Raw genomic sequence first — 27,301 nt, 5'->3', positions numbered from 1 at the left:
AGCGGGTGTGGGGGGGGGCTGAAAACAGACCAAGGTGGCTCCATCTGCAGCGATCCAGGGGGAACTCAGGCGAGGCTCTCCTGGGCCTGCGGTGGGAAGAGAGCTGACAGGTTTGAAGGCCGCACGGAGGCTCCTGCCTTCCAAATGTCTGGCTTTTGTCAGCAGGTGGTGGGGCCTGTGCCAGGCGTCTGCTTGATGGATTCTTTGGGCTCAGTGTGGGTGGGTGGGATAGGTTTATACGCTGCTGCATTTACCCATCTCCGCCTTGTGATCTGGGGAAAGCACGTCGTGAAATGTCAAAGCAGAGCATCCTAAAAACTACTCGGCCTGAGAGCCTCCGAAAGATCGGCCATCGGCCCCACCTCCCTCCCAGGCCAGCCTCTGCCGGCACCAGAGGGAGAAGACGGGTCTTCAGGCTTTCACGGGAGGCCACCTGGCCCTCAGGGGAGGCCTCCCCACAAAGACCAGATCGGGAGGACTTGACTTGCAACTGTAATTGGACAACCAAGTTGGAAGGGACCTTGGAGGTCTTCTAGTCCCACCCCTTGCTCAAGCACAGGAGGCCTTACACCATTTCAGACCAAGGGGTGTCCAATCTTTTCTTAAAAACTTCCAGTGTTGGAGGATCCGCAACCTCTGGAGGGAAGTTCTTCCACTGGTTAATTGTCCTCACTGTCAGGAAATTCCTCCTTAATTCCAAGTTGCGTCTCTCCTTGATTAGTTTCCACCCGTTGCTTCTTGTCTTCTGCTGCTTTGGAGAACAGGTGGACCCCCTCTTCTTTGGGGCAGCCCCTCAGTTATTGGAAGGCTGCTCTCATGTCCCCCTGCTCCTTCTTTTCGGGAGGCTAGCGATAGACTCTGTGTGGCCCACCTCCCTTTTTGTCCTGGAGGAAGGAAGCCTGGAGGCCTTGGCTGAAAGGTTGGGTGGAGTTGGGCCCTCCTTTTTGGGGGGTGTCTCTTCTTCCAAGAAGCAAGATGACCTCCCTGCCCCCACCCCACCATGGGCGACACATGTGAGGGACCCTCAAAGCTTCCCAGGGGAACCCTTCAAGCTGACCACCGTCCCTTCTTCAGACAAGCATCCCCAGGACATGAGTTTAATTTCAATTGTCATCTGACGGCTTCAAGCCATCCGGCTCTAAACGGCTGTGATGTTACGAAGGGAGCGACAAGAAATAAGCAAAAATAAAACGAATAAATTAAAGGCATGAAATCAGAAAAGGGAAAAGGAGCATCCCTAACAGAAGTTGACACGCACCGCAGATGTTAGTCGAGAGCCCCTCGCCAGTGACTCCTCTGGCATCTGCCACATCAGCTGGTCCCAGGAAGGGAGGGAAACCGGTGGGGCTGGTGCCCTACTAAGAGGGGGAGGGTTAGTGGAGGCTGTGTGAAGTGGCGGGGGGAAGCATGCTGGTCCCTTGCATGTCCAGGCGTGGATGTGGCAGCTCCTGGGCTTTGGAGAGGCAGCTGGTGGAGCCGTTGTGAGATAAAGAAAGAACTTTACTCTTCTCTCTGTTAAATTTTATTCTCTTCCTTAAACTAAAGTACTAGAAAGAGGGCAGAGAAGAGCAACCAAGAGGATTAGGGGACTGGAGGCTAATAATACATAGGAAGAACGGTTGCAGGAACTGGCTACGTCTACCTTAATGAAAAGAAGGACCAGGGGGTGACATATTCACCCTCATATTTGAGGGGCTGCCACAAAGAAGGTGGGGGTTAATCTCTTCTTCAAAGCACCTGAAGGCAGAAGAAGAAGGATGGGAACTAATCCGTCAACTAATCAAGGGAGAGAAGCAGGGAAGCAAGGAGAAATCTGCTGGCAGTGAGAAGAGTTAATCAGCAGGACAGAAGTTGTGGGGGCTCCAACAGCAGAGACTTTTAAGAAGAGGTTGGACAGCCGTTTGTCTGAGCAGGGGGTTGGACTAGAAGACCTCAAAGGTGACTTCCTTCCACCTCCGTTATTCTGCACAAGGCTGGCAGGGGGCTTCTCAGGAGCTTCCCTCTTATTTTGCAGCAGTGGTTTGCAGCAGTGGTTTTGCCTCTGATCTTGTGCTCTTGCTAATTCTGGCCGTGCGGGGGAAGGAAGGACGCTCGGGACAAGGCTGGGTAATTAATGGATGTTCTCCTCTTGGGTCGTTTGTCCCAGCGGGCGATTGGGCTGTCAGAGGCATCTCGGTGAGGCTCGACAAAAGGTCGAGGGGAACCCAGAGTGGCTGCTGGTGTTTTATGGGTGCGCCCTCAGCGTCGCTCTCCCCTCTGCAGTCTTTGGGGGATCGCGATCGTCTGAAAAACGGGGGCCTCGTTCTTCTCCAAGAGAGAGAAAGTCACGGGAACCTGGGAGGTTTTCTTGGTTCCTCCCATGGCTGTGAAACGTGGCATTAATTGGCCCAAATTAGCCACAGGCTGCATCCTCTCTATCAGTACAAGGAGGGATCAGAGATGAAAAGAACGGAAAAACAGAGTTGGAAGGGACCTTGGAGGCTTTCTAGCCCAACCCTCTGTTCACGCAGGAAAAACGATGCCCTTCTGGAGTTCTGGTGGCAAGCAGTTCCACTGGTTAATTGTTCTGACTGTTAGGAAGTTTCTCCTTAGTTCTAGGTTGTTTCTCTCCTTAATAAGTTTCCATCCTTTGCTTCTTGTCCTGCCTTCAGGTGCTTTGGAGAAGAGGTTGAGCCCCCTCTTCTTTGGGGCAGCCCCTCAAATATTGGAAGATGCTCTCATGTCCCCCCTCGTCCTTCTTTAACTGGACTAGACCTACCCAATTTCTGTAAAACTTCTTCATCATATATTAAATAAATCTAAATTATAAACTGTAGCGTAGGGGCAAAGCCTGCAAAGAGGCTTTGGTGGAGGTGAAGGGCAGGTCGGACCTGGGAAGACCAGGACTATCAGTGGAGATGGAAGACGTGGAGGCTCAGGGAATTTCCCCACCACTCGTGGTCAGGGAGGGTCCTTCGTGGCTGACACTCCTGTCTTCCCATTGAAGCCAAGGTGGCCTTGGAGAACTGACCCCGAGGATCACCGCATCCTTCTCGGGTCTTTTTTTTTAATATTTTTTTTTTATTTTCAAAACAAACACAACACATCCTTCTTTACATGCTGTAGAAAGTGTATCAGTTGGTTACAAAAAGACTTTCGTGCATCTGTTCCACAGTCAACAAACATACTTCATATTAACTCAAGTATTTTAACTCAGATATTTATACATGTCACCATCATCATATCTCCATTTTCATTTGACTATAATTGTTTAAACATCCTTCATCATAAAATATACCAAGATTTAATACATAAGCACATACTGGCCTTTCAATTACTATTTCTAAAATCCTCCACTAACAGTAAATGCTTATGTCCTATTCTAGCTAAACATCCATAATATTTAATAACAAAGTTTTCTAATCCTCCTTTCCAAATCACTGTTTAAAGTTTGCATCCAGTTTCCTTATGTTATACCCATATCTATATATACGTTGTTATTCTTATCCCTCCTTTATTTAACTATACCCTGTATCATAACATTTTCTCCCTAATAATCAAAACTTTAACTGTATCTAACTTAGTTCTTTTTTTTAACTTTTATATATAATCCAAAGGGATTTCTAGTCTTCCTTACATGAGTACCATTCAATTTTCATATCCAATTATTACTCATCATGACACTACACATTGTATACATTAGTAACATTATCAATTATTTATTTAACTATATCTATTGTCACTAAATTACACCAAGTTTAACTAGTTTTAAATCTTACTCTTCCATTTATCAACTTGTATCTTTCCAGTAGCAAAACAGTCTCATATCTGCTGCCATTTGTGGTGCCAGTCCTCTAATCATCTCCTTAATCAACTTTGTATGGACTCCTCTTAGCAACTCCTTGCTTATAAGATCTCTCATGTAATCTTGATGCCCTTCTTCTGTTTCCCTAATCATCTTATCTTTGATTGTCAGTAGTGTTATCAATGATATTGCTAATAAAATTTCTCTTTTTAAGTCCATAAATTCGTTTGTTTTTTTCTTCTTCTGTATCTTGCCATCTGGGGTAAATTTCCGCTCCATTTAGTTCGTATTTCAGTATTTCACTCTTTCCATTTTCAGAGACAAACCAATCACCATAAATATCATCAAATTTAATTTCCTTATATTCATTTTCCACTTTGTTGTTTTTTTTTTTGTTTAACCACCACGTTTTCCACTTGATAAACATCCTCAACTTCTTCATCATATTTTGCTGTTAGATGCTCTGTCTTCCAGCTTCTTCTAAACTCACATGTGTATTTGATAATTTTCTCTATCCTCTCATATGTATTTGATAATTTCTGTATTCCTGATCTTTTGCAGAGTTAAAGTTTCTTTCTGCTGTTGAAATTGTGCCATTATCTCCAGCTAACAAACACAGCTGCTCTAGCTTGGAAGGTTAATAAGATTAAGCATAGATTCACAATAATATTTTGTTTTCACTTTTCTCTGGTTAAAGATATACTTCAAAGGGACATCTGTATGCTTTCCTTCTTATCACTCTCTATAACCAAGCAGTGAGGCCTTGTAGTGCCAAGCCATAATAATCAGTGAGAAAAATAAGAGTGTTTCGTTTCCAATACACAAACCTTCCAGCCTCCGAGTAGCAGTGTTATTGTTGCAAATTTCCTTATTTCTTTTTGTATCTTTTTTGTATTTCAAGTTTTAAAAAAGGTCTGATTCTTGAATGAGTTAGGAGAACACCCACAGTAATGAAAGAGGAAAATTTTAATCCATAGGTTACAGAGAATAATAAAAGAAAAAAAAATAGAAGAAGACAATTTAATCCATTCGTTTTTAAAAAGCTTGCATAAATTCCATCCATAAAGATAGTATTTAAAAAGTAAGATAACCCACTGTCCGAAACCATTGCAAATTTAATTCCGCCGCTTATTTCTTCTGTTCTCCAATTTAAATTAATTGTAAGTTTTTTATAGGCAGTCTCTTTTTAAAACGGTAAAAGTTCCTCACCAACTGGAAACACTTTCTCTTTCCGCATCCTTCTGTTTTGGAGCCGCCCCGACTTCGTCAGCCTTGGCTGGATTTTTTGTTGCCAGCTTGAAGAACTTATCTTGCATCGATCAGGGACTTTGCGATGTTCCTGGGGTCAGCAAGACATATTCTTCCTGTTCACCATCTCTGCGGGATGGTTTAGGTCCTATTGGACCACTTAACAGCAAAAGTATCAGCTGCAGTCTTGGTGCATCGAGACCGCACGTTGTATCGTTGCGACGTTGGTGCCTCCTCATCCTTCTCGGGTCTTGAGGTTGGGGCCCTGGGACAATTGCAGATACTTAGGACTCAACTTAGGACCAGTGGCTTGGCAGCTGTTTGAAGTTACGACAGACTACCTGAAGGGACCACCTGGATTTGAAATACTGGCAACCATCCACCCGGGGGTGAAATCCAGCAGGTTCTGGAGAAATGGTAGCGGAAATTTTGAGTAGTTCCGAGAACCAGCAAATGCCACCTCTGGCTGTCCCCAGAGTGGGGAGGGAGTGGAGATTTTGCAGTATCCTTCCCCTGCCACGCCCACCAAGCCACGCCCACCAAGCCACGCCCACTAAGCCACACCCACTAAGCCACACCCACTAAGCCACGCCCACAGAACCAGTAGTAAAAGAAAATTAATTTCACCACTGCATCCTCCCCCTCCCTCCCCCATGGCCACCTGTCCGCATGTCAGGCATTCAGCAAACCTCTTGCAGTTACATCCACCCGCAACATCATGAAGCCACGGGGACTCATTTTATGACGGTTTTGCTGAGCACTGGCATTTGCTTCCAGTTTTTGGCAAAGCCAGGCCCTAGCAAACAACAGCACTGAAAAAATGGACTTACGACCGGGTCTTGAAGTTATGACTGTTGCAGCATCCTCGTGGTCACATGATCAAAATTTGGACCATTTGGCTACTGTCTCACATTTCTGACGGTCACAGTGTCCCAGGGTCACGTGATTCCCCTTTTGCCACCTTCTGACAAGCAAACTCAAGGGGTAAGGTGGATTCACTTAACAACCGTGTTGCAGTTGCAATGATTCACTTAACAGCCGTGGCAAGAAAGGTTGTAAAATGGGGCAAAACTTGCTTAACAAATGTCTCACAACATAAATGTTGGGCTCAGTTGTGGTCATAAGTCGAGGACTACATGTAAACTGATACCTTCCTCTTCCTTCTTTGGCCAAGCCCCCCCCCCCCTTGCATATGAGGAAGCCCAGCCAGGTTCATAAAAGTACTCAGGGGTTGCAGGGCAGCATTGCAGGCTGATTCTGCCACAGTTTGGAGTTCAAATCTCACCAGGCTCAAGGTTGACTCAGCCTTCCGTCCTTCTGAGACCACTAAAATGAGGACCCAGATTGTTTGGGGGTGGGGGGAAGAAGCTGACTCTGTAAATCGCTTAAAGAGGGCTGGAAAGAACTGTGAAGCCGTATATAAGTCTAAGTGCTATTGCTAACTGCGAAGGAAGGAAGGAAGGAAGGAAGGAAGGAAGGAAGGAAGGAAGGAAGGAAGGAAGGAAGGAAGGAAGGAAGGAAGGAAGGAAGTCATAATGGCGCAGTGCTTAGAATGCAGCATTGCAGGCAGACTCTGCCAACTGCCAGGAGTTTGATCCTGACCGGCTCAAGATTGACTCACTCTTCCGTCCTTCCGAGGTCTGTAAAAAGAGGACCCAGATGGTTGGGGGCAAGAGGCTGACTCTGTAAACCGCTTAGAGGGGGCTTTAAGAGACCATGACGTAGCATAGAAGTCTAAGGGCTATTCCTATACAGGTGGTGAGGAGAAGTCACCCTTCCTCCTGCTGGCTTGGAGCCCTAAGATTTTGGCTGTTTCTATGGGTGCAGCTGAATCGGAGCCCCCAGTGAGCCACGCGGAGCCCTCTTGCTGGGATGTGTCTTGCCAATCCTGGATGATGTCATGCGGAGCCTTCCTCTCCCTCGCTTAGCAACCGCATCCTCCCGGGAGGAGCACGGAGCCGGCAGCGCCAACATCCCAGGCAGCTCATTATCCACCAGCCGTCAAACCGTCTTCAAAGGCTGGCAGACTCTCGCACACGGCGCAGGAGTTGTAAAATGAGAGGAAGACACTCCAGCCTCCAGAGGGAGTTTGCTGGGTGCCTCCAGGAAACAGAGGGGGGCGGGGGCTGACGCTTCGCATTCCATTCGTGGGCTTTGCTGGTGTAGATACAGTGTTTTTCAACCTTGGCAACTTGAAGATGTCTGGACTTCAACTCCCAGAATTCCCCAGCCAGCGAATGCTGGCTGGGGAATTCTGGGAGTTGAAGTCCAGACATCTTCAAGTTGCCAAGGTTGAAAAACACTGGTGTAGAAGACTCTCCCCCAGCTGTGGGGTTTGACCCCTTGAGATGGTTTCCGCCTCTAGCAAGGAGGCTGTTTTCCCTCCTCTAAAGCTCTCCCGCTTAAATCAGGCTTCCCATCATCCCCAGCCTGTATGCTCAGAGGCATCTGGTGGGTGGCAAAGAGGCAGCGTCAAGAGCAATCCAGATTAGGAGGCCTATAAAATCCCTCTGATGCCCACTTCCATGCTGGTTTTAAGCCTTACGTGGCTGGGTGATTTTAAGCACGGTTCACAGGGGAATTCTGGGAGTTGAAGTCCCCAGGTCTTAAAATTGCCAAGAGTGGACATCTCTGATCTTCAACGTATCTTGCTGAAAACACCAGGGATTATGAACATATCTTCGTTAATGACTTAGATGAGGGGATAGAAGGGGAACTCATCAAGTCTGCAGATGCCCCTAAGCTGGCAGGAACAGCCGACACCCCGGAAGACGAGCTCAGGATCTGGAAAGATCTTGACAGGCCTGAACAAGGGGCCCCACCCAACACGATGCAATTGAAGGTGGAGAAAAGTCAGGTTCTGCCCTGAAGCAGGAAATGCCAAAGGCACAAGTACAGTTACGTGAACCCTGGCTCAGGAACTGCAAGGGGGGACCTTGGAGTCTTAGTGGACGATCCCTTCAACGGGAGCCAGCCGAAAACGCTGACACAATCCTTGGTTGTATAAACAGAGGCACAGAATCAAAACCACCTGAAGTCTCAGCACCGCTTGATAGAGCCTTAGTAAGGCCGCCCCTGGGAGGCTGCCTCCCGTCTTGCTCAACCCATTACAAAAAAAGAAGATCTTGAGACTTTGGGAAAAGGGCAGAGAGGAGCAACAAAGATGATTAGACAACTGGAGACTAAACCATAAGGAGAACCGTTGCAGGATTTAGGTTTGGCCAGTCTAGAGAAAAGGAGGACTAGGAGTGGCATGAGAGCAGTGTTCTGATATTTGAGGGGCTGCCCCAAAGAAGAGGGGGGTCCACTTATTCTCCAAAGCACCCGAGGGCAGGACAAGAAGCAACGGATGGAAACTAATCAAGGAGAGAAGCAACGTGGAACTAAGGAGAAACCCCCTAACAGTGAGGACAATTGAGCCGTGGAACAGCTTCCCTCCAGAGGTTGTGGGGGCTCCATCACTGGAGGTTTTGAAGGAGAGACTGTCTGAAATGGGCTTCCTTCCTGAGCAGGGGGTTGGACTAGAAGACCTCCAAGGTCCCTCCCAGCTCTATTCTGAATTGAATTGGTCTAGACTCCATGGTCTGACTCTTAATCTGGAAGAGGGACTGTTTTGGCCACTAAAAACTTTGGAAGGAAGGTGGAATACATGTGCAACAAGCCATTGTAGGCATTTATTTTTTTTAAAAAAATGTATTATATATTTATAATATATATTATATTATGTCTGTGTGTGTGTGTGTGTGTGTGTGTGTATGTGTTGCATTGTGCTGATAAATAAATAAAGGGAGACTAGTGCAACACAAATGTAACAAAGGCAACATAAAAAAATGGCTTTCTGCCTGGATGGCTCCTAGGGTGAGCTGAAAGACAGAAAAAGGGAAGCAGTATGCTCCCTCCTATATTTGGGCATACCAGGGGTTGTGACACAATACACACACACACACATACACGCAATGTTTTTGTAGATTTTCACGGGTGTAGGTATGCTGGTCTTCTTGTATTTGGGTCTTTTCCTGTGTAAGATTGAGATTGTCTTGCAGCGTTTCAGCGAGGTCTCACTCGCCATCCTCAGGCGAAAACACCAGCCTGAAGATAGCGAGTGAGACCTCGCTGAAACGTTGCCAAGATAATCTCAATCTTACACGGGAAAAGACCCAAATACAACAACACCAGCACCCGTGAAAATCTACGAAAACACACACACACACGTATGTATGTATGTATGTATGTAACAACAGGAAGATATAATAAAGAACAAGCAAAAATATAGGAGCTCTAGAAAAAGCTATATAGGATGATAAAAGTAACATTTGTAGAAACTGAGGCTGCTCCCATAAAATGTTAATATAAAGCTTGATCAATACTTTCACCTACTGTCCGGTCTCGCCCTAGAGGCCATCCATTGCTCCAAACGCTCCATTTTTAAGCCATGTGTTATTCTAACACAGTGGTATTTATACGGAGGGCCTAATGCTTGGCGATCTATTATGCGGGGGCCTTAGAGGACTAGATGTGAACAAGTGAGAAGACATGGGTGGTCCTCACTTAATAACACGTGTTTAATGATTGCTGTGACGGCACTGAAACAAGGGCCCCCAAGTGGGTCTCCTCCAGAGCTCCCACCCAGGTCAGGGGGATTCCAGGCACTGGTGCTGGATGCAGAAGGACAAACGGGGCGTCCAAGGAGAACTTAAACCCACAGGGGCCGTTGCTTACTCCCAGCCCCCCCCCCCCACGCACAGACAGGTAGATTAGACAGACAGAATTTAGAATTTAGAATTTTATTAGAATTTGTAGGCCGCCCTTTTCCCTGAGGGGACTCAGGGCGGCTCACACAAAAACTGGGAAAGGGGAATACAGACAGTAGGACAAAACATGTAATAAAATAGCAAACAACAAACACTCATCATTCGGGCGGGTAACTATCCTATCCCCAGGCCTGACGGGCGAGCCAGTTCTTCAAGGCTATGCGGAAGGCCTGGACGGTGGAGAGGGTACGAATCTCCACGGGGAGCTCGTTCCAAAGGGTCGGGGCTACTGCTGAGAAGGCCCTCCTCCTTGTAGTTGCCAGCCGACACTGGCTGGCCGATGGAATACGGAGGAGGCCTAATCTATGAGATCTTATCGGTCGTAGGGATGTAATTGGCAGAAGGCGGTCTCTCAAGTATCCAGATCCACTGCCATGTAGGGCTTTATGGGTGATTAATAGCACCCATAAAGACAGATGATAGACAGATAGATGATGATAGATATAGATAGATAGATACACAGACACATACACACGCCCGCACACACACAGTCTGCCACAAGCAAAGTCAATGGGGAGGCCAGATTCACTTAATGACCGTGTTCCTAACTTAGCAACTGCAGTGATTCATTTAACAACCGTGGCAAGAAAGGCCGTACAATGGGACAAAATTCACTGGACAACTACTGAGCAAGGGGAATGCTGGGCTCAGTTGAGGACTGACTCTTCATCAGCCAATGGAACAGAGGGGGAGGGACGAAGAGGGGGGAGGGAGCAGTTTTAGACATTTGCATTCCAGGAAATGGGCGTGTTGCACCCATCCAAGGAAGATGCCCCTCCCCCCCAAGTGCAGGGTGTCTCCCCATCAGCCTGCTGGGCATTGAGAGCAGGAGCCGAGCCCAGCTGGAAGGCACCACCAGGTGGAGACCCCTGCCTGCTGCCTGCAGGCAGAGGAAGGGGGGGGTGTCCCTCACACCATGTTGTCTGTCCCCCCCCCCACTTTCCTTCTCATGCCCTTGCAGGGGGGAGGCTTGTGCAGGGCTCAGGAGAGCGAGCCATCTGAGATCCAGGTTATTTGCTCATCCCCTGCATTGTCCTTCTGGGCAACGAATTGAAACGTCTCCTCTGCCCGCTGACGTTTGCTCTGCTCTCTGCGGCTTCAAAAGGTTCCTTTCTGCAGGCAGGAAAGCTACTTCAGCAGCCTGGCCTTGGCGTGTGTCTGCCAACGGGTCCCTTGTTCCAAGGCTGGCATTGATTGCCATCTGTTCGGCTGCCCTGCTATCCCAGCGGCGTTGTGGACTGAGGAGTGGGAGGCTGGGATCCAATAAGGATGGTCTTGTGCAAGGCTCCTGGTCTGGCAGCCTTTGGCCTCCTGGCCGTCCGCCCGTCCTCCAGAGAGCCTGGAAAGAGGGCAGAGAAGAGCAACAGGGGGGATAAAAGTCCTGGAGGAAGAGTCGCTGGTTGTCTGGTCTAATGAAGAGAAGGACGGGGGGGGCAGGGGGGCAGCTTTCCAATATCCACCCCAAAGAAGAAGGGGGGCTCAGCCTCTTCTCCAGAACCCCTGAAGGCAGGAGAAGGAGCAACGGATGGAAGCCCATCAAGGAGAGAAGCCACCTGGAACTCAGGAGGGATTTCCTGACTGTGAGGACAATTAACCAGTGGAACAGCCTCCCTCCAGAGGTTGTGGGGGCTCCATCACTGGAGATCGCCTTTAAGAAGAGGCTGCACAGCCATTGGTCCAAAATGAGGCAGGGTCTCCTGCTTGAGAAGGGGGTTGGACTAGAAGGCCTCCGGGGTCCCTTCCGACTCTGGCATTCCCTTCATTCTCTTTTCTGTGGGTACCATGGACAGTTCCCAGCCATCCGCTTCAAGGTCAGAATTCAAAGGCAGGAATCACGGAGTCCCCGACTTGCGACCACAATTGGGCCCCAAATTTCTGCTAGTAAGTGAGAAGATTTGTTAAGTGAGTTTTGCCTCATTTTATCACCTTCCCTGCTACAGTCGTGATGTGAATCTCTGCCGTTGTTAAGTCAGTAACACGGTTGTTAAGTGAATCCGGCTTCCCCGTTGACTTTGCTGGTCAGGAGCCTCTCCAAAGGGGATCAACCGTCAGAAGTCCATGCCAGTTGCCAAGCCTCCGAACTTCGATCAGGGGATGCTGTAATGGCTGCAAGTGTGGAAGACGGTCATAAATCCCTTTTTTTCAGTGATGCTGTAACTTTGAAGGGTCACTAAATGAACCGTTGTAAGCCGAGGATTTCCTGCTTCTTCAGCCTCCAGGGAGCAGAGCAGGGAGTAGTGCAGCTTGCCTGTTTTGGATCTGTGGAGCTCAGGGCCTCTGAAGGTCCTTTCCGGCCTGTGGCCCATTTCGTGTCCCTTCCCCCCCCCCCTTCCCTCCAACGGCCTCTGATCCTGGAGGTTTTCCCAGACAAGGCCTCAAACCTTTCTCGGCAAGGTTTTCCACCAGCGGTTTGCCATTGCCTCCTTCCTAGGATTAGCAATAGCAATAGCAGTTAGACTTCTATACCGCTTCCTAGGGCTTTCAGCCCCCTCTAAGCGGTTTACAGAGTCAGCATATCGCCCCCAACAACAACAATCCGGGTCCTCATTTCACCCACCTCGGAAGGATGGAAGGCTGAGTCAACCCTGAGCCGGTGAGATTTGAACAGCCGAACTGCAGAACTAGCAGTCAGCTGAAGTAGCCTGCAGTGCTGCATTTAACCACTGCGCCACCCTCGGCTCTTGGATTGAGAGAAAGGGACTGGCCCAAGGCCACCCAGTGGCTTCATGCCCAAGGCAGGACTAGAACTCACAAACTCCGATATTCTCCCTGGGTGGTGGATCCCAGAGGGCAGAAGCCCCCCCCCCCCCCGCCTTCCAGTATCTTCTCTCCCAGATCTCGGGCTGGTGGGATTGAGTGTTCTCTGCGAGGGTCCTCGGCAGTTCTGCCCTTGTGGCTTTGGGGTTTCTTTTCCAGCATGGCAACTTCCGTCGCGAAGGGCTTTGACGCGGCTCCCTCACAAGCCTCATTTGTGCTGCAGAAGGGAAGGCAGGAAGTCCTTGAGTTACGGGTACGAGTGGTCCTCTTCGGTGGGACAGAGAAAGAAACGGGGGAAGGATATTTGTTGTTGGTCTGCTAGTTTACGTGGCTGCAAAAAGAGGTTAAAGTTGAATTATGGAACATTTTGTGCCAAGAGGAAGGCTGGGGCTGGGCACAGCAGGTGAAGGAAGTTTATAAGTTTGGTTTATAAGTTTAATTTTATTTATAGGCCGCCCAATCCCGAAGGACTCCGGGCGGCTTACGGAAGGGAAGAAGAAGAAGAAAATCAAAGAAAGTAAAAATAAAATAAGGCAAGGAAATCTAGCGGATGAAATCCTGAGTTCAACTGGGCCTCCTTCGCTGAATAACCATTCAACGTTACAACAGACTCCCTCCCTAGAAGTTACTGACTCCACCGCTTGGAAGGCAAAGGTGCTGCAGCTGCTCACAGCGACGCAGGCGGAATAACAGAACAGCAGGACAGAGCGAATAAGAGAGTCAGAAGGGACCCTGGAGGTCTTCTAGTCTGCTTAAGCAGGAAACACTGTACCATATGGCCTCCCGGTCTTTTCTTTAAAACCTCCAACGTTGGAGCATCCACAACCTCTGGTGGCAAGCAGTTCCACTGGTAATAGTCCTCACTGTTAGGAAATTCCTTCCTGGTTCCCGGTTGCTTCTCCCCTTGATTAGTTCCCACCCGTGGCTTCTCCTCCTGCCTTCGGGGGCCTTGGAGAACAGGTTGAGCCCCTCTTCTTCGGAGCAGCCCTGGCAATCCTGGGGGAGGGCTCTGGTGTCCCCTCTGGCTGCAACCGTTGTGTCAGTGTGGGGAAATGGTCATAAGCCAAGGTGGCGCAGTGGTTAAATGCAGCACTGCAGGCTACTGCTAGATCAGCAGGTCAGCGGTTCAAATCTCACCGGCTCAGGGTTGACTCAGCCTTCCATCCTTCCGAGGTGGGTAAAATGAGGACCCGGATTGTTGTTGGGGGCAATATGCTGACTCTCTGTAAACCGCTTAGAGAGGCCTGAAAGGCCTATGAAGCGGTATATAAGTCTACTGCTATTGCTATAAGCCGCTTTTTTCAGTGCCCTTGAAACTTCAAACAGCCTCTAAACGCATGGTTGTAAGTCGGGGACCTGCGCCTGCAATGGGCTTCACACGGAGGTTCGTGCACAAGCAGGAAACCTGCCCTTGGGGCGCCTCTTTCGCCCCCCCCCCCTTCGCCCGGGAGCTTTTGGATCTAAATATTTGCACAATTAGCAGCTCTTCATGAAGTCGCCTTATCAACTGGAAACAGAAATAAGCGGAGGAAAATCCAGTGTGTCTTTTTTTCCCTTCGCATTTGTTTCTGAAGGGCCGGAAGAGCGAAGAGGCGCATTTATCTTGTCTTCTGTTGTCTCCCCTGGCCTTTCAGATGAATCCCTCCGTGCGGAGAAGGCGCGCCCGACTTCTCCAGCCCTTTCCTTTCTTTCTGATCTCAATGCCAAAAGCAAACAAGCAGCAAAAGATAAAACAACACACAGTTATTTTTCAAATAAAGATGGAACGGATTTTAAAACGAAAACGGGCGTAGAACAGAATGAAAGAGTTGGAAGGGACCTGGGAGGTCTTCTAGTCCAGCCCCCTGCTCAGGCAGGAAACCCTGCACCACTTCAGACCAATGGCTGTCCAGGCCCTCCTTAAAAACCTCCAGGGGTCCATCGCCCACAGGGCCCCCCAGGACTGAGGGTTTCTTTCGGAGTGATTGACAGGGATCCCAGGGACCGAGAAGTCTGCCGTAACGACAACGACAATTCTGACCAGCTAATCCGCCTAAATCTCGCTTGTTCATCCTCCGGAGTGGCCTCCCTGCAGCCTTCCCACCCTTCGTTTCCTGTAGGATCCCTGCTGCCCTTCCTTTCTCCTTCCAAGTCCTGCCAAGAAGCAGCTGCTTGTGCAGCCCCAAGGAAGCGGTTGGACGTGCGGAGGAGCCCACATTCAGGAGGGGGGCCCTCTGTAACAGAAAAGGGCCTCGCGGAAAGAAGGAATTGTGCCCCAAAGAACATGGATGGCAGACCGTCAGCTGTTTCCCCACTGTTATTGTGGGGGGGGGGGGAATGGCTGGCCAGCAGCCCTACTCAAGGCCCTGTGGAGGAGGAATTGCTCAGGAGACACTGCTGAGCTTATGGGTAGAGGAGGTCCACAACGTACCAGGCCCCTCCCTGTCCGGCCCCCGTCTCCCAGGGTTTGTCCACATGCCATGTTCATTGGGTCCCCTTCTCCTTCCTCCCCCAAGATCAGGGCCTTTCAGAAAGAAGAACATTTGCAGCTCAGGGTTGATAGGAGGGTTCCTTGGTGCTCTCTTCGCTGCTTCTCTTGCAGACCTTTCATGAGCCCACTAGGTAACTTCATCAGTGCTAGGAAAGCGGGGGGAGGCGTTAGTGGTGTTGGGGAGGAGGAGGAAGAGGAGGAGAACTGTGGAGTCTTTGGTGCTCTCTGAGCTTGGTGGGTCTCTTGCAGGCGTTTCATGACCCAACTTGGTGACCTCATCAGTGCTAGTGAATAACACTGATGAGGTTACCTGTTTGGGTCTTGAAATGTCCCCAAGGAAAGCCCCGAGCCCAGAGAGCCCCCAGGAGTCTCATTCGGTGGCCAAAGTATTGGAGCTTCCAAAGAACAGCCTTGGTTTCCTCCGGATCGACGGATGGGGCCTCCTTGCAGCCCAAGGGACCCTCAAGGAAACCAAGAGGACGTTAAGGGGAAGCTTCCCAACAATGAGAACCATTAACCTGTGGAGCAGAAGTTGCCTCCAGGAGTTGTGGGTTCCCCATCACTGGAGGGTGTTAAGAAGAGGCTGGGCAGCCATTGGCCTGGAATTGGTATACTACGTCTCCTGCTTGAGCAGAGGGTTGGACTAGAAGACCTTCGTGGCCCCTTCCAACTCTGTTCTGCGTTGAATCGATTGAATAATTGAGCCTTCTCAAGGACCAGCCTTCCACTTATAATCATCTTAAAAGAGAAGAATAACTATTATTTAATGGGCTCTTGTTGAATTGTGTTTTTAACCTGTATACCATCCAGAGTTGGGTGGCCTTAGAATCACTAATAAATCACTGTTTTTTTCTGGCTGTTTTGCTACAACTCCTGTGCTTCTCACTTAGCATCGTATTGGGAGTTGTGATCTCTGTGAAAGCAGTTGTGTTGTGTCGACCGTGAATAGCAATATCAATAGCAATAGCAGTTAGACTTATATACTGCTTCATAGGGCTTTCAGCCCCCTCTAAGCGGTTTACAGAGTCAGCATATTGCCCCCAACAACAATCCAGGTCCTCATTTCACATAGATAGATAGATAGATAGATAGATAGATAGATAGATAGATAGATAGATAGATAGATAGATAGATAGATAGATAGCTATAGCAGTTAGACTTATATACCGCTTCATGGGGCTTTCAGCCCTCTCTAAGCGGTTTACAGAGTCAGCATATCGCCCCCAACAACAATCCGGGTCCTCATTTCACATAGATAGATAGATAGATAGATAGATAGATAGATAGATAGATAGATAGATAGATAGATAGATAGATAGATAGATAGATAGCTATAGCAGTTAGATATATATACCGCTTCATGGGGCTTTCAGCCCTCTCTAAGCGGTTTACAGAGTCAGCATATCGCCCCCAACAACAATCCGGGTCCTCATTTCACATAGATAGATAGATAGATAGATAGATAGATAGATAGATAGATAGATAGATAGATAGATAGATAGATAGATAGATAGATAGATAGCTATAGCAGTTAGACTTATATACCGCTTCATGGGGCTTTCAGCCCTCTCTAAGCGGTTTACAGAGTCAGCATATCGCCCCCAACAACAATCCGGGTCCTCATTTCACACAGATAGATAGATAGATAGATAGATAGATAGATAGATAGATAGATAGATAGATAGATAGATAGATAGATAGATAGATAGATAGCTATAGCAGTTAGACTTATATACCGCTTCATGGGGCTTTCAGCCCCCTCTAAGCGGTTTACAGAGTCAGCATATCGCCCCCACAGTCTGGGTCCTCATTTCACCCACCTCGGAAGGATGGAAGGCTGAGTCAACCCTGAGCCAGTGAGATTAGAACCGCTGAACTGCAGATAACAGTCAGCTGAAGTGGCCTGCAGTGCTGCACCCTAACCACTGCACCACCTCGAAAGGCTGGGTGTCCCTCAGTTGCTGCTCCACTAAGGCAGTGGTTCCCAAAGTTGGCAACTTTAAGACTTGTTGGACTTCAACTCCCAGAATTCTCCAGCCAGCTCTGCTGGCTGGAGAATTCTGGGAGTTGAAGTCCACAAGTCTTAAAGTTGCCAAGTTTGGGAACCACTGCGCTAAGGAAAGGTTCCTTGGGTCACCTCAGGGTCTCTGTAGGGCCTTCGGCTTTGCAATGGACCCCTCCCCAATCCTTATCCCCTCACTTGGGGGGGGAATGATGTGGAAATGGTGTGTGTGCTTTCTCCAAAACTCCGCACTTGGCAGGACGTGGATTATGGGCCTTTGAGTCAGGCTGCAGCTCTGCGGTGACTTTGTGGGGTGCCAGAGCTGGCTGCCGCTCCCCCGGAGAACAGTCCCGCCCTTATGACCACAAGTTGTGACCAGAGGTTCCATTGCTAACCGAGGCCTTTGTTAAGTGAGTCGCTCCTGATTTTACCCCCTTTTTTGCCCGGGGTTGTTAAATCAGTCACTGCGGTTGTTAAGTGAGTCGTGCAGTCCTTAAGCAGATCTGGCTTCTCTGATTGCCAGCTGGGAAGGTTGCAAATGCTGAACCCAGGGCCAAGGGGCAAATAGCAACAGCCCTTAGACTCATATCCCGCTTTGGGGGGCTCCCCAGTCCTCTCTAAGCAGCTGAGAGAGTCGGCCTCCTGCCCCCAACCACCTGGCTCCTCCTCTGACCCCCCTTGGGAGGACGGGAGGCTGAGTCACCCTGGAGCCTGGTGGGGTTCATCCTGCCCAACTGCAGGCCGCAGAAGGAGCCGGCAGTCCCGCACTGCAACCACCAGGCTCAAATACCCCCCGGTTGCCAAGCAGCTGGTCTTGCTGCGATGGTCGTAAGTGTGAGGACTGATCATTAGTCACTTTTCTAGTGCTGCTTTGGTTTTAAATATACTGGGTGGGAAGTCCAGGAGGATCCGTCGTTGCAGGGAAACCTCTCCAGATGAGCCTTTGGCTGGCGGGGGTGTCTCTCTCTCCGGCTGCCTCCTTCTGGAGGGCACCAGGGAGGGAGGCCTTAGGGTCCCCTTCTGGGGGTGCTCCTTTCGGGGGAGGGGGATTTTGGCATCCTTGCTCCCAAAGGTCCCTCAGAAGCAACTGGGCTGTCTAGTTTTCTTTTGTTTTTCTTTGAAAACCTCTTGCTTCTCATCCAAGGAGCTTCCTCTCTTCTGAAGAGACAAATTCACCTTTTTTGGCTCCCCTGAGACCTGGGTTTCCCCTGCCATGTTCTGCAATGGACAGAGCCGGTCATTTTGGGAGAGTGTGTGGGTGTGTGTAGCAGGCCAGGCCGTGGGGGGGGGGGCAGAGGGTTTCTGGAAGCCCTGGGGCAATTTTCTGCCTCCCCCCCCCCAGGCAGTGCTGCGAATGTGGCTCCCTACTGCTTGAAACTATGATTGATTTGAACTCACTGCCTCTTGCGGAGCCAAGGTAGCTGGAAGAGGGGTGCAGGTTAGTGGGGGGGGGGATGAACCAATCTGGCTCAGTGTGGACTGGGCTTACTGGGCACACTGGTTTGTGCTTATGGGGAGGGTCTGCCTGTGCTTGCAAGGGCCTAAGAGGAGGGGGGCTGTTGCCACCGGTTTGGGTGCTGGGCAGCAAGCCAGGCTCTCCAGTGGGGTTCTTGTGCTGGGGAGGAGGGGGGGCTCTGTGGGTGGAAAGGAAAGAAGTCCTTTGAGGATGGGGGGCTGGGGGGGGGGCGAAGGGATATCCTGAGCAGGACTGGAAAAGGCTGGGAGGGGGCTGGGGGGAGGTTGGACCTTCTGTACTGCCATGGGAGGGGAGAGGGGGTCCCAGCTTGTCCTAATAACCCATCGCAGCCTTCATTTCTTCGGGCATCGCCCCCCCGCCCCACCCCACCCCTCTCAAGGGCAGATCCCAGCTGGGCGGCTGATTGTAGAAACAGGAGTTTGCCCCCCCCTCCCAGGGAAGCCAGGTGTGGCGCTTTTCCGAGGAGGGGGGCTCCGGAGTGGCCGGGGGAGACGGGGGCCCCTGCCTATCCAGGGCTCGGGGGGCTCGGAGCGAGCGGGACGCCCCGGAGCCTGGCCAAGGCCTGCCGCTTCTCTGCCGAGGGCGTCCCGGGGGCGAGAGCGCCCCTCCCTCCCCTCCGTCTGACAGCCCGAGTCGGCCGTCGGCGGGGGGCCGGGCCGGTGGGTCCCCGCCCAGCCGAGGGGAGGAGCGGCTGGCGAGCGGCAGCGGCCGGGGGAGGCAGCCGGAGCCGGCGAGGCAGGCGGGCGGCCCGGCCGGTGGCTGCCGGCAGCCGAGCGAGCGAGCGAGCGCCTCCCGCCGCCGTCATGGGCGGCCGGCAGCAGCGGCGGCGGCGGCAGCGGCGGGGCCGATCCGGGCGGCAGCGTCCCGCCAGCGGCCGCTGAGCCGGGCGGGGGTCCGGAGCGGCGGCGGCGGCGGCGGTGGAGCCATGGCGCTGCGGCCGTCGGAGGGGGCGCGGACCGGAGCGGGAGGCGGCAGCAACGGCGCCCGGCAGCCTGACCGCCCCGGCGGCGCCCCGGCAGGGCCCCCATCGGCGGGCTGCGGGTGCGGCTCCCGGCGGCGGCGACCTCCCCGGCCGGCCGCGATGGCCTGAGTGCCCCGGCGGAGGGCCGAAGGAGAGGCCGCGCCCGGCTCCTCGCCTCCCCTCTCCGCCCGCCCGCCGCCGCCCCTCCTCCGCTCTCGGGCCGCGCGAGGCCCCCGGCCGCCTTGCCCATGGCCCCCCCGCCGCCGCCGGCGCCCGGGATCAGCAGCGTAACCTATGTCTTCGTTTACAGCCCCGGCGGGAGCGGCAGCGGGCCTGGGGGGGCGCCGGGCGCCGGGCCGGGCGTGGAGCACACCCCGCACGCCGCGCCGGCTCCGCTGCGGGGCCCCAAGAAGAAGCTGTACAGCGCCGTGCCCGGCCGCCGCTTCATCGTGGTCAAGAGCTACGCGCCGCAGGGCGAGGGCGAGATCCAGCTCAACCGCGGAGAAGCCGTCAAGGGTGAGCCCCCAGGGTCCGGGGGGGGGGGGGCGAAGGGGCAGCCGGTGGTCTAAGGCGGGGCCAGGCGTTGGCTCGGAGTGGGTCTCCTTCCCGGGACGAGCCGGTGCAAGAGCGCTGTAGGGCCCGGCAGGAGTTGGGGGGGGGGATCAGTTGTCAGTATGGGAGTCTCTTCTTTTGTGGGGGGGGTCCCAGCTTCCTTCCTGCCCTTCCAGTCCCAGGCCAGTCTGAATCCCCCCCCCGGGGCTTTTCCTCCAGGGCTAAAGAAGGGCCTCCTGCAAACCTTGCTTAGCTCTGAACGTGGTTAGCTTTTGGGTGCGGCTGGCCCTGGGAAACCAGCCCCCAACATTGGCTACGGCTGTCGCCGGGAGGGTTGTGTGAAGAGCCCTTATCTTTCTGGATTGGTTGGGTCCAGCGTGACACATCAGGAGATCAGTGGCTGGGACCAGGGAGGCGCCGGGGAGGTTTGTGAATTGCGGGTGGTGGGATGCGTTGCCTGGGGGGCTCCTCCGCCTGTCCTTTGTGCTGGGGCCCGTCTCCCACCTCCGCCCGAGAGGCAGGGGAGCCCAGGCAATTCTGGGTGCGTCCGTGTGGGCTGTGTGCATGCAACAGATGAGGAAGAGTTGTCACTGAGGGCACCTGGGGGTGCAGGAGAGTGCTTGGCTCAGGGGGGAGATCTGGGGAAGAAGCCTCTCTCGGCTGGAGAGGAACTCAGCCCTCCCGTTTTCCCCTCCTAGCTCCATTTTGCCTTTCCTGACCCTCCAAGGTGCTTCTTTTATCTCTGGGCTTGGATTTTCAGTAGCTGTGCAGCTCTGCCCCCCCCCTCCCTCCCTCCCTCCTGGGTCTGTGCCCCCCCACCCCAGGGCTGTAGCGGTGTTTCAACCTGGAGAACCAGCCTGGTTGCCTTGGGGCGGCCTTCTCCGCTCAGAAACGGAGGGCGGAGCAGGTCCTGCTGTGCCTGTGGGATGCTCACAGCGCCTTCTGGAGCCCCCCCTGTGTCCGTCCGTGTGCAGCCACTCATCGCTGCAGCAAAGATGCTCCCGCAGCCCCCATTCATCGGTTGTCCTCTCCAGAGGCCCCTCTAAAACCAGAAGGGGGTCTTGGTACGCGAGAGACGTTGGGGCACAGAGAGGAGGGGAGCCTGCCTGGTGCATCCCTGGCTGGGCCGGCATCCAAGCAAGCACCACCAGCCCTTGGGGGCACCCGGAGCAGCTGCCCCAAGTCCTGCGCTGCTCGTGGGTCTCCAAGGCCGAAGGGGCTGAGAGCGTTTCTGGCCGGCCGTCTGTGGAGCAAGGGCACCTTTTGGTGACGTCCGTGGAATTCGGCCGTTGTCTTTGCAATGAGGCCGATTCTTGTTTGCCTTCTGTGTGTGGAGTCCGTCTAGATCAGTGTTTTTCAACCTTGGCAACTTGAAGATGTCCGGACTTCAACTCCCAGAATTCCCCAGCCAGCATTCGCTGGCTGGGGAATTCTGGGAGTTGAAGTCCGGACATCTTCAAGTTGCCAAGGTTGAGAAACACTGGTCTAGATGCTCTTCTTCCTTCTGGATGTGCTGGCTTTATTTGGGCTCGAGGGACGGTCGCCTGCGGGTGCTGAAGGCTCTCTGGGAAAGTTCTAGACTTGGAGAAAGATCTTGGGGGGGGGGGAGGAATGGAGGGAGGACAAAGTTTGGAGAAAGCAGAGCAGCAAGGAAGGACGGACGCTCAGTGGAAGAGGCTTCACCCTCTCTTTCCACTCCTATCACAGTTGTGTCGTGTGCAGCCTGAGTGTGCCAGGTGAGGTGCTCACTGCAGGAGCAAAAGTAAAGCTCCCCCCCCCTTCCCGGTGCTCTTTGATGTGCTCCCCACAACGGATTGGCTTTCAGGTGCCACAGAGACCTGCTCCTTTCCCTGACCAGGCTGTTGCGCATGGGCTGGGTTGCACAAACACACGCCGTCCCCGTGTGTGGGAGGGACTCCGTTGTGGACTTAGGATGTGGCCCAGCCGTGACTCGTCAGATGAGAACAGCAGAATTTATATTTGCAAAGAAGCAGATTGCAGCAGAGGGAGGGCTGCAGGAAAGGCCGAGGGAGGGGATGATGGGATGGCCTCTGCCTTCCCTCCCCCTGCAAGGGAAACCCTTGGAGATACAAGCAGAGCCTTCCATTGGACAAGTTGCACCGAGGTCCCTTTCATGCTGACAGTGGGGGGCTTGGGGGGAGACCTGGAGAAATCCTCCCTGGCTTCAGGGCTGTGTTAGGATGGGGTAGCTCCAACCTGGGCAACTCCCAGGATTCCTCAGCCAGCTTTGAAGTCCACAAGGGTTGGAGACCCCCTGCTCTAAGATGAATCCGAGTATCAGCAACCCGAATAAAGTGCCGAATAAATCACCCGGCTTCTGAATTGGCAGCAGAGGGGCCGAGAGGGGCCGAGAGGGGCCAGAGGGCAGGGCAAGAGCTGGTGGCTGTCCAGATGAAGTGCCTATGGCAGATGCTCCCAGAGGAACCCGCTCAATCTCCCACCAACCCAAGGGAGGAGGGTCTTTGACAAAGCCACTCCGTATCGGTAGGGCCGCTAAGAGTGGGCAGATAATCTGTCCGTCAGTCCTTCCGTATTCAAATTGGGCTTCATCCCTCGGAGGCTCAGCGGTGGGAGAAATTCACAGAAGGCGCTAAGATTGGTGGTGCTCTGGAACATGGGAAGGGGAGTCATCTTGGGGTGGGTGGGTCCTGTGGGGCTCCCGTGGATGGAACCACAGTCCTGGCAGACGGCCCGAGGCTTGAAATGAAGTTGGGGGGAGAGGGCTGGGGAAGAGCCGGGTGGCCCCCAGCAGAGGTCTTAAGCTTTGGGTGCTGGAACCTCAAGAAGTGAAAAATAAAAACTTTAAAAAAAAAGAAGTTGTCTCCTGGGATCTGTGTACAGGCAGGCCTCAAATTACGACCATGATTTCTGCTGCTAAGTGAGAAAGTTGTTAAGCGAGCTTTGTCCCATTTCATGAGGTTCGTTGTTAAGTGAATCACTGCAGCTGTGAAGTCAGTAGCCTGGTCGTTAAAGGGAATCCCCTGGATTCCCCTTTTGAGTTTTGCGGGTTGTGACCAACGACCGTCATAAACAGGAGCCGGATTTTGATCACGTGACCCTATGGAAACTGTTCACCGTGTGAAAAACGGTCATAAGTCAGGCGACGTTGTAACTTTGAACGGTCACTAAATGAATGGTTATAAGTCGAGGACTGCCTGTAACCCAGACCTGGAGGAGGGTGGCAGGCGGGTTTCCTCTATTTATACCCCTGTGTGGGCTGGCACACGTGGCACCAGGCAGACGGGCGGGAGACCGGAGCCTCCTCCATGGCAGATTGAGGCCCCAATCAGGGGGGAAAGAGGGGGGGAAGGGGGGAACCGTTCAGCTCTGAAGGGGGGGGGGATGTTCTCAATGGGCACGGGGGGGGCTGGTGGGCAAGGGGGGGGAGCATTCAGCTGCCCAGTCAAAGGCAGGGAGGAGGGGCAGGGCGGCCTGGCAAGGAGGCCGGGAGGAAAGCAGAGCCAGGGAGGGGAGGGAGCTGGGTGGAGGGGGGGGGTCCTGGCTTGAGGGGGGGCCTGGGGGGCCACCGGAGTCCCATTGCACAGCCAGTGAAAGAGAGGGAAAGGTGAAGCTGGAGCCTTGGCAGGAAGAGATGGGGGGGGCGAGTAGAGCTGGTCCTTGGCTTACGACCACAGTTGAGCCCAACATGTCTGCTGTTAAGTGAGACATTTGGTGAGTGAGTCGTGCTCCATTTTACGACCACAGTCGTTAAGTGAATCACTTCACAATCACTGCAGCTAGTAACTCGGTTGTGAAGGGAACCCGGCTTCGCCATTGACTTTGCTGGTCCGAAGGGGTCAAAGGGACACCACAACGGTCGTAAGTATGAACCACTTGCCAAGCACCCGAATTCTGACCCCCTGACCACAGGGATGCTGCAAAGGTTGCGCCTGCGTGAAACGGCCCTGGGTCACTTTTTTCACTGCCGTTGTAACTGTGGACCATCCCTAAAGCAGCTGTCATAAGTCGAGGAGTACCTTGTAAAGAAGAGAAGGCGCCAAAGACTCGGAGGAGGGTTCCTGCTGGAGCCAGAGTTGTGGCTGGAGGGATCGGGGGGGGGGGCAGGAAGGGGCTTGGGCCCGGGGGGGGAGGAGACCTGGGCAAGAAGCCTCCCTTGGCTGGACAGAAACTCAGCCAGAGACGCAGAGGCAGCCTCACCCCTTGGGAGCCCTGGTCCTCTGGGCCTTTGCACTCCCAGGGCTGGGCTGGCCCCCTCCTTTAAAGGCAGCCGGGGCTGAAATCTTGGGGCAGTGCCCACCCTCCCCTCCCCCCCCCATGTCCTCCCTCAAGGGGGCTGATCCGAATCTTTTGGGGCTCTGAGTGCAGAGCTGACGGTTGGAGGCTGAGGAATTGCTCGGCTGCTTTTGCTCCCCGTAAACCCACGATGCTGCCATGCATAAGCGACCGAGGGTGGTTTTACTCCTACTCTCCCTTCGCAGGGGGGGGGGGGGACGTGCCACAAACAAGGATTAGTCATCCCACTCCAGAAACTACAAGGATGGCCTTCAATGGGAGGGGCTCTTTGGAATCTCTGCTCCCTCAAATGGGGCTCAGGGGCCTTGCCAAGGGAAGAACCGCCACTCCGCCCGGGGGGGAAAAGGTTTGGGGGTTTGGGGGCTGCTGGATCTTCTCCCCGGAAAGACCAGGCCAGGAGGGGAGGCCCCAGCATCCATCCTGGGAGTCTCTCCAAAGCACAAGTGGGCAGGGGGTCTCAGCCGGTTGCAGGCAGCTCCCCCCCCCGCCCCCCATTGAAGGAGCAAGCAGGCCCTGTTAGCCACGAGGAGGTCTGGGGGCTCTCCAGGCGAGGCCTTTGGGGAAGCAAAATTGGCTGGGAGGGTGGCTTCTGTAGCAGCCCCAGTTGGCTGGGTTCAGGGCAGGACCCCGAGCAGCGAGACCCTTCCCCTCGGGCCTGGCGATGGCCTTGTAGCTCTTCTGCCGCTTGCAAAGCCCCCTCCCTTGAGGGATTCCAGCTTCAAGGCATCGGAAGTCAGCTTACAAAACTGCTTGTGATCTGCTTGCCCCCCCCCTCCTCCTCCTCCTCCTCCTCCTCGGGAGAGGCTGTTTGATGCGGAGATCTGATGGGGAGCCAGGAGGTTGGAGAGGATCCCTTCAAAATGCCTGGAGTGGAGGAGAGCTAATTGCCAGCCGGCTAGGAAGGAAAGTTGGGGAAGGGTCAGCCGAGGCTGGGAGAGGATGAGGAGGGGGCGCAAGAGGACGTGAGCCTCACTGCCATGGTGACGGAGGAGGAGGAGGAGTCTCCCAAAGCAGCCCTTGAGGCTGAGTCACTTGTGGGGAGGGGGTGCAGGAGAGAATGAAGCCCTCCCCCAAGAGAGAGACAGAGCCCCCCCCCCAGCTGCTGCTCCAATGGAGAATCGGGAGGAAATGGGGAAAGGGGGCTCTGAGGCCGCAAAGGGAGGGGGCTTTCGGCCACCTGATTGACTTACAACCCACTAACCAAGGTTGCCCAGCTGCCCCCTTTGGGCCCCCTTGGCAAGCCCCGCCCCTTCCGTGCGCCCCCTTCCTTGGCCCAGGTGAGCCTCCTTTGCCCCCCCAAAGAGCCGTTCCTAGAGAGGCCCCCCCTCTTCGCCCAGGAGGGGGCTTTCCCCATGGGTGGCGGTGCAGGAGGCCCTCGACTTACAAGCACAATGGAGCCCATCGTTTCCGTCGTTAAGCGAGACAGTTGTTAAGTCGATTTTGCCCCATTTTACAAACTTCCTTTCCGCACTCATTGAAAGAATCACTGCAGTCGTTAAACAAGTCGCACAACCGGTCGTTAAGTGAACCCGGCCTCCCCATTGACTTCGCTGGGCAGAAGGCGGCCAAAGGGGGTCACGTGGCCCCAGGACAATGCGACCGTCATAAGTATGAACCAGTTGCCCAGCACCTGTAAATCGTGCGATCATGGGGATATTGCAATGGTCATAAGTGTGAAAAATGGTCGTTAAGTCCCTTTTTTCAGTGCCATTGAATGTTTGAATGATCACTAAATTAACTGTTGTAAGTCAAGGACCTCCTGTCATCCCCCACCAACAACCCAGTGAATGATCGTAAATTGAGAACTAGCTCTACTTCTGTTGAAACCAACGTTGTGCCCATAGGACAATGTTCCCATTCCTCTTCCTGGAGGGTCTTGAACCCCCGGACGATTGGCTGCTTCCTCCCGAGTTCCCAGGCTTTGGACTAGAAGGCCTCCAGGGTCCCTTCCAGCTCTCTTCGGCTCCTGGTTCTCCTCTCGGACCCAATCCCGGAATGGGTCAGACCCCTCTCCTCAGCCTCCAGGAAGCAGAACCGGGGTCTCCAGGGGGGGGGAGGGCAAGAGGGAGGGGCCGCAGGGGCCAGTAGGAAAGAACCTCTAGCCCTTCCTTTAGCCACCTAAGTGCCCACTGCAGGGGGAAGAAGCCACTGTCCACCCTGATGACCCTTGCGCCGTCCCCAGGGCCACCTGATCAAAATTCAGATGCTTAGCAACCGACTCGTATTTATGACGGTTGCAGCATCCCGGGGTCATCTTTGGCCACCTTCTGACGCACAAAGTCAACGGAGTAAAAGCCAGATTCATTTAATAGCCGTGCAGCTAGCTTCACAACTGCAGGGATTCACTTAACAGCAGTGGCAGGAAAGGTCATAGAATGGAGCAAAAGTCCCTTCGCTGTCTCATTTAGCAACAGAAATGTTGGAGTCCGTCGTGGTCGTCAGAGGAGGGAGGGAATGTGGGGCGCAGGAGAACGTTCTCCGTCCCACCTTGTCCAACTTTGTTTTGGGGGGGTGGTTGGGTGTGTGTGGGGGCAGTGGGCCTGCCCCAGAAGAGGTGGGGAGGGGGCTTCGTTCTCGGGGGTCTGCCGCCTTTGGTGACTGTCTCTGTCTCGGTCCTTTGCTTCTCGCCAGCCGGCTCTTCTGTGGTGCCTCTTGCTCATCTCTCTCATGACCATCCATGCTCAGCTCTCCATGGGTCACCTCATCAGCTGGGTAACTATGGCCTTTCTTCCTCCTCCTCCTCCTCTTCCTCACTTCTCCTGGCTTCTTCCTCTTCCCACACCTGCTTCCTCTTCCTCTCTCTTGGCCCCTCCATGCTCCTCTCTGGTCCTCCTTGCACATGGTGGCCAACCTGGGGCAGGAGGAGGAGAAGACCTCCCTCTCCCCCCCACACACATAAAGACCCCAGGGACCCTCTCTGGAGGCCTAGAGAATAGGGAGGAGGCACAGATACGCTCAGTTGAT

At 53.3% G+C, this 27,301-nt stretch overlaps 1 protein-coding gene across 2 annotated transcripts in view; it reads left to right on the top strand.

The window, feature by feature from the left end:
- SHANK3 (SH3 and multiple ankyrin repeat domains 3) overlaps positions 1–27,301 on the top strand; it is a 217,480-nt gene that overhangs the window by 80,086 nt on the left and 110,093 nt on the right. For both annotated transcript variants that reach the window (XM_087722598.1, XM_087722599.1), the window contains exon 11: positions 19,821–20,026. In XM_087722598.1, the coding sequence (XP_087578724.1) occupies positions 19,821–20,026 (206 nt within the window). The remainder of the gene's footprint in view (positions 1–19,820; positions 20,027–27,301) is intronic.

This window comes from Thamnophis sirtalis, unplaced genomic scaffold (assembly GCF_051295495.1).
Source record: "Thamnophis sirtalis isolate CommonGarterSnake01/CBP01778 unplaced genomic scaffold, rThaSir2_p1.2 scaffold_9, whole genome shotgun sequence".
NCBI classification, from domain to species: domain Eukaryota; kingdom Metazoa; phylum Chordata; class Lepidosauria; order Squamata; family Natricidae; genus Thamnophis; species Thamnophis sirtalis.
Note: the sequence above shows the minus strand (reverse complement) of the source record. Positions and strands in the feature narration are given on the sequence as shown.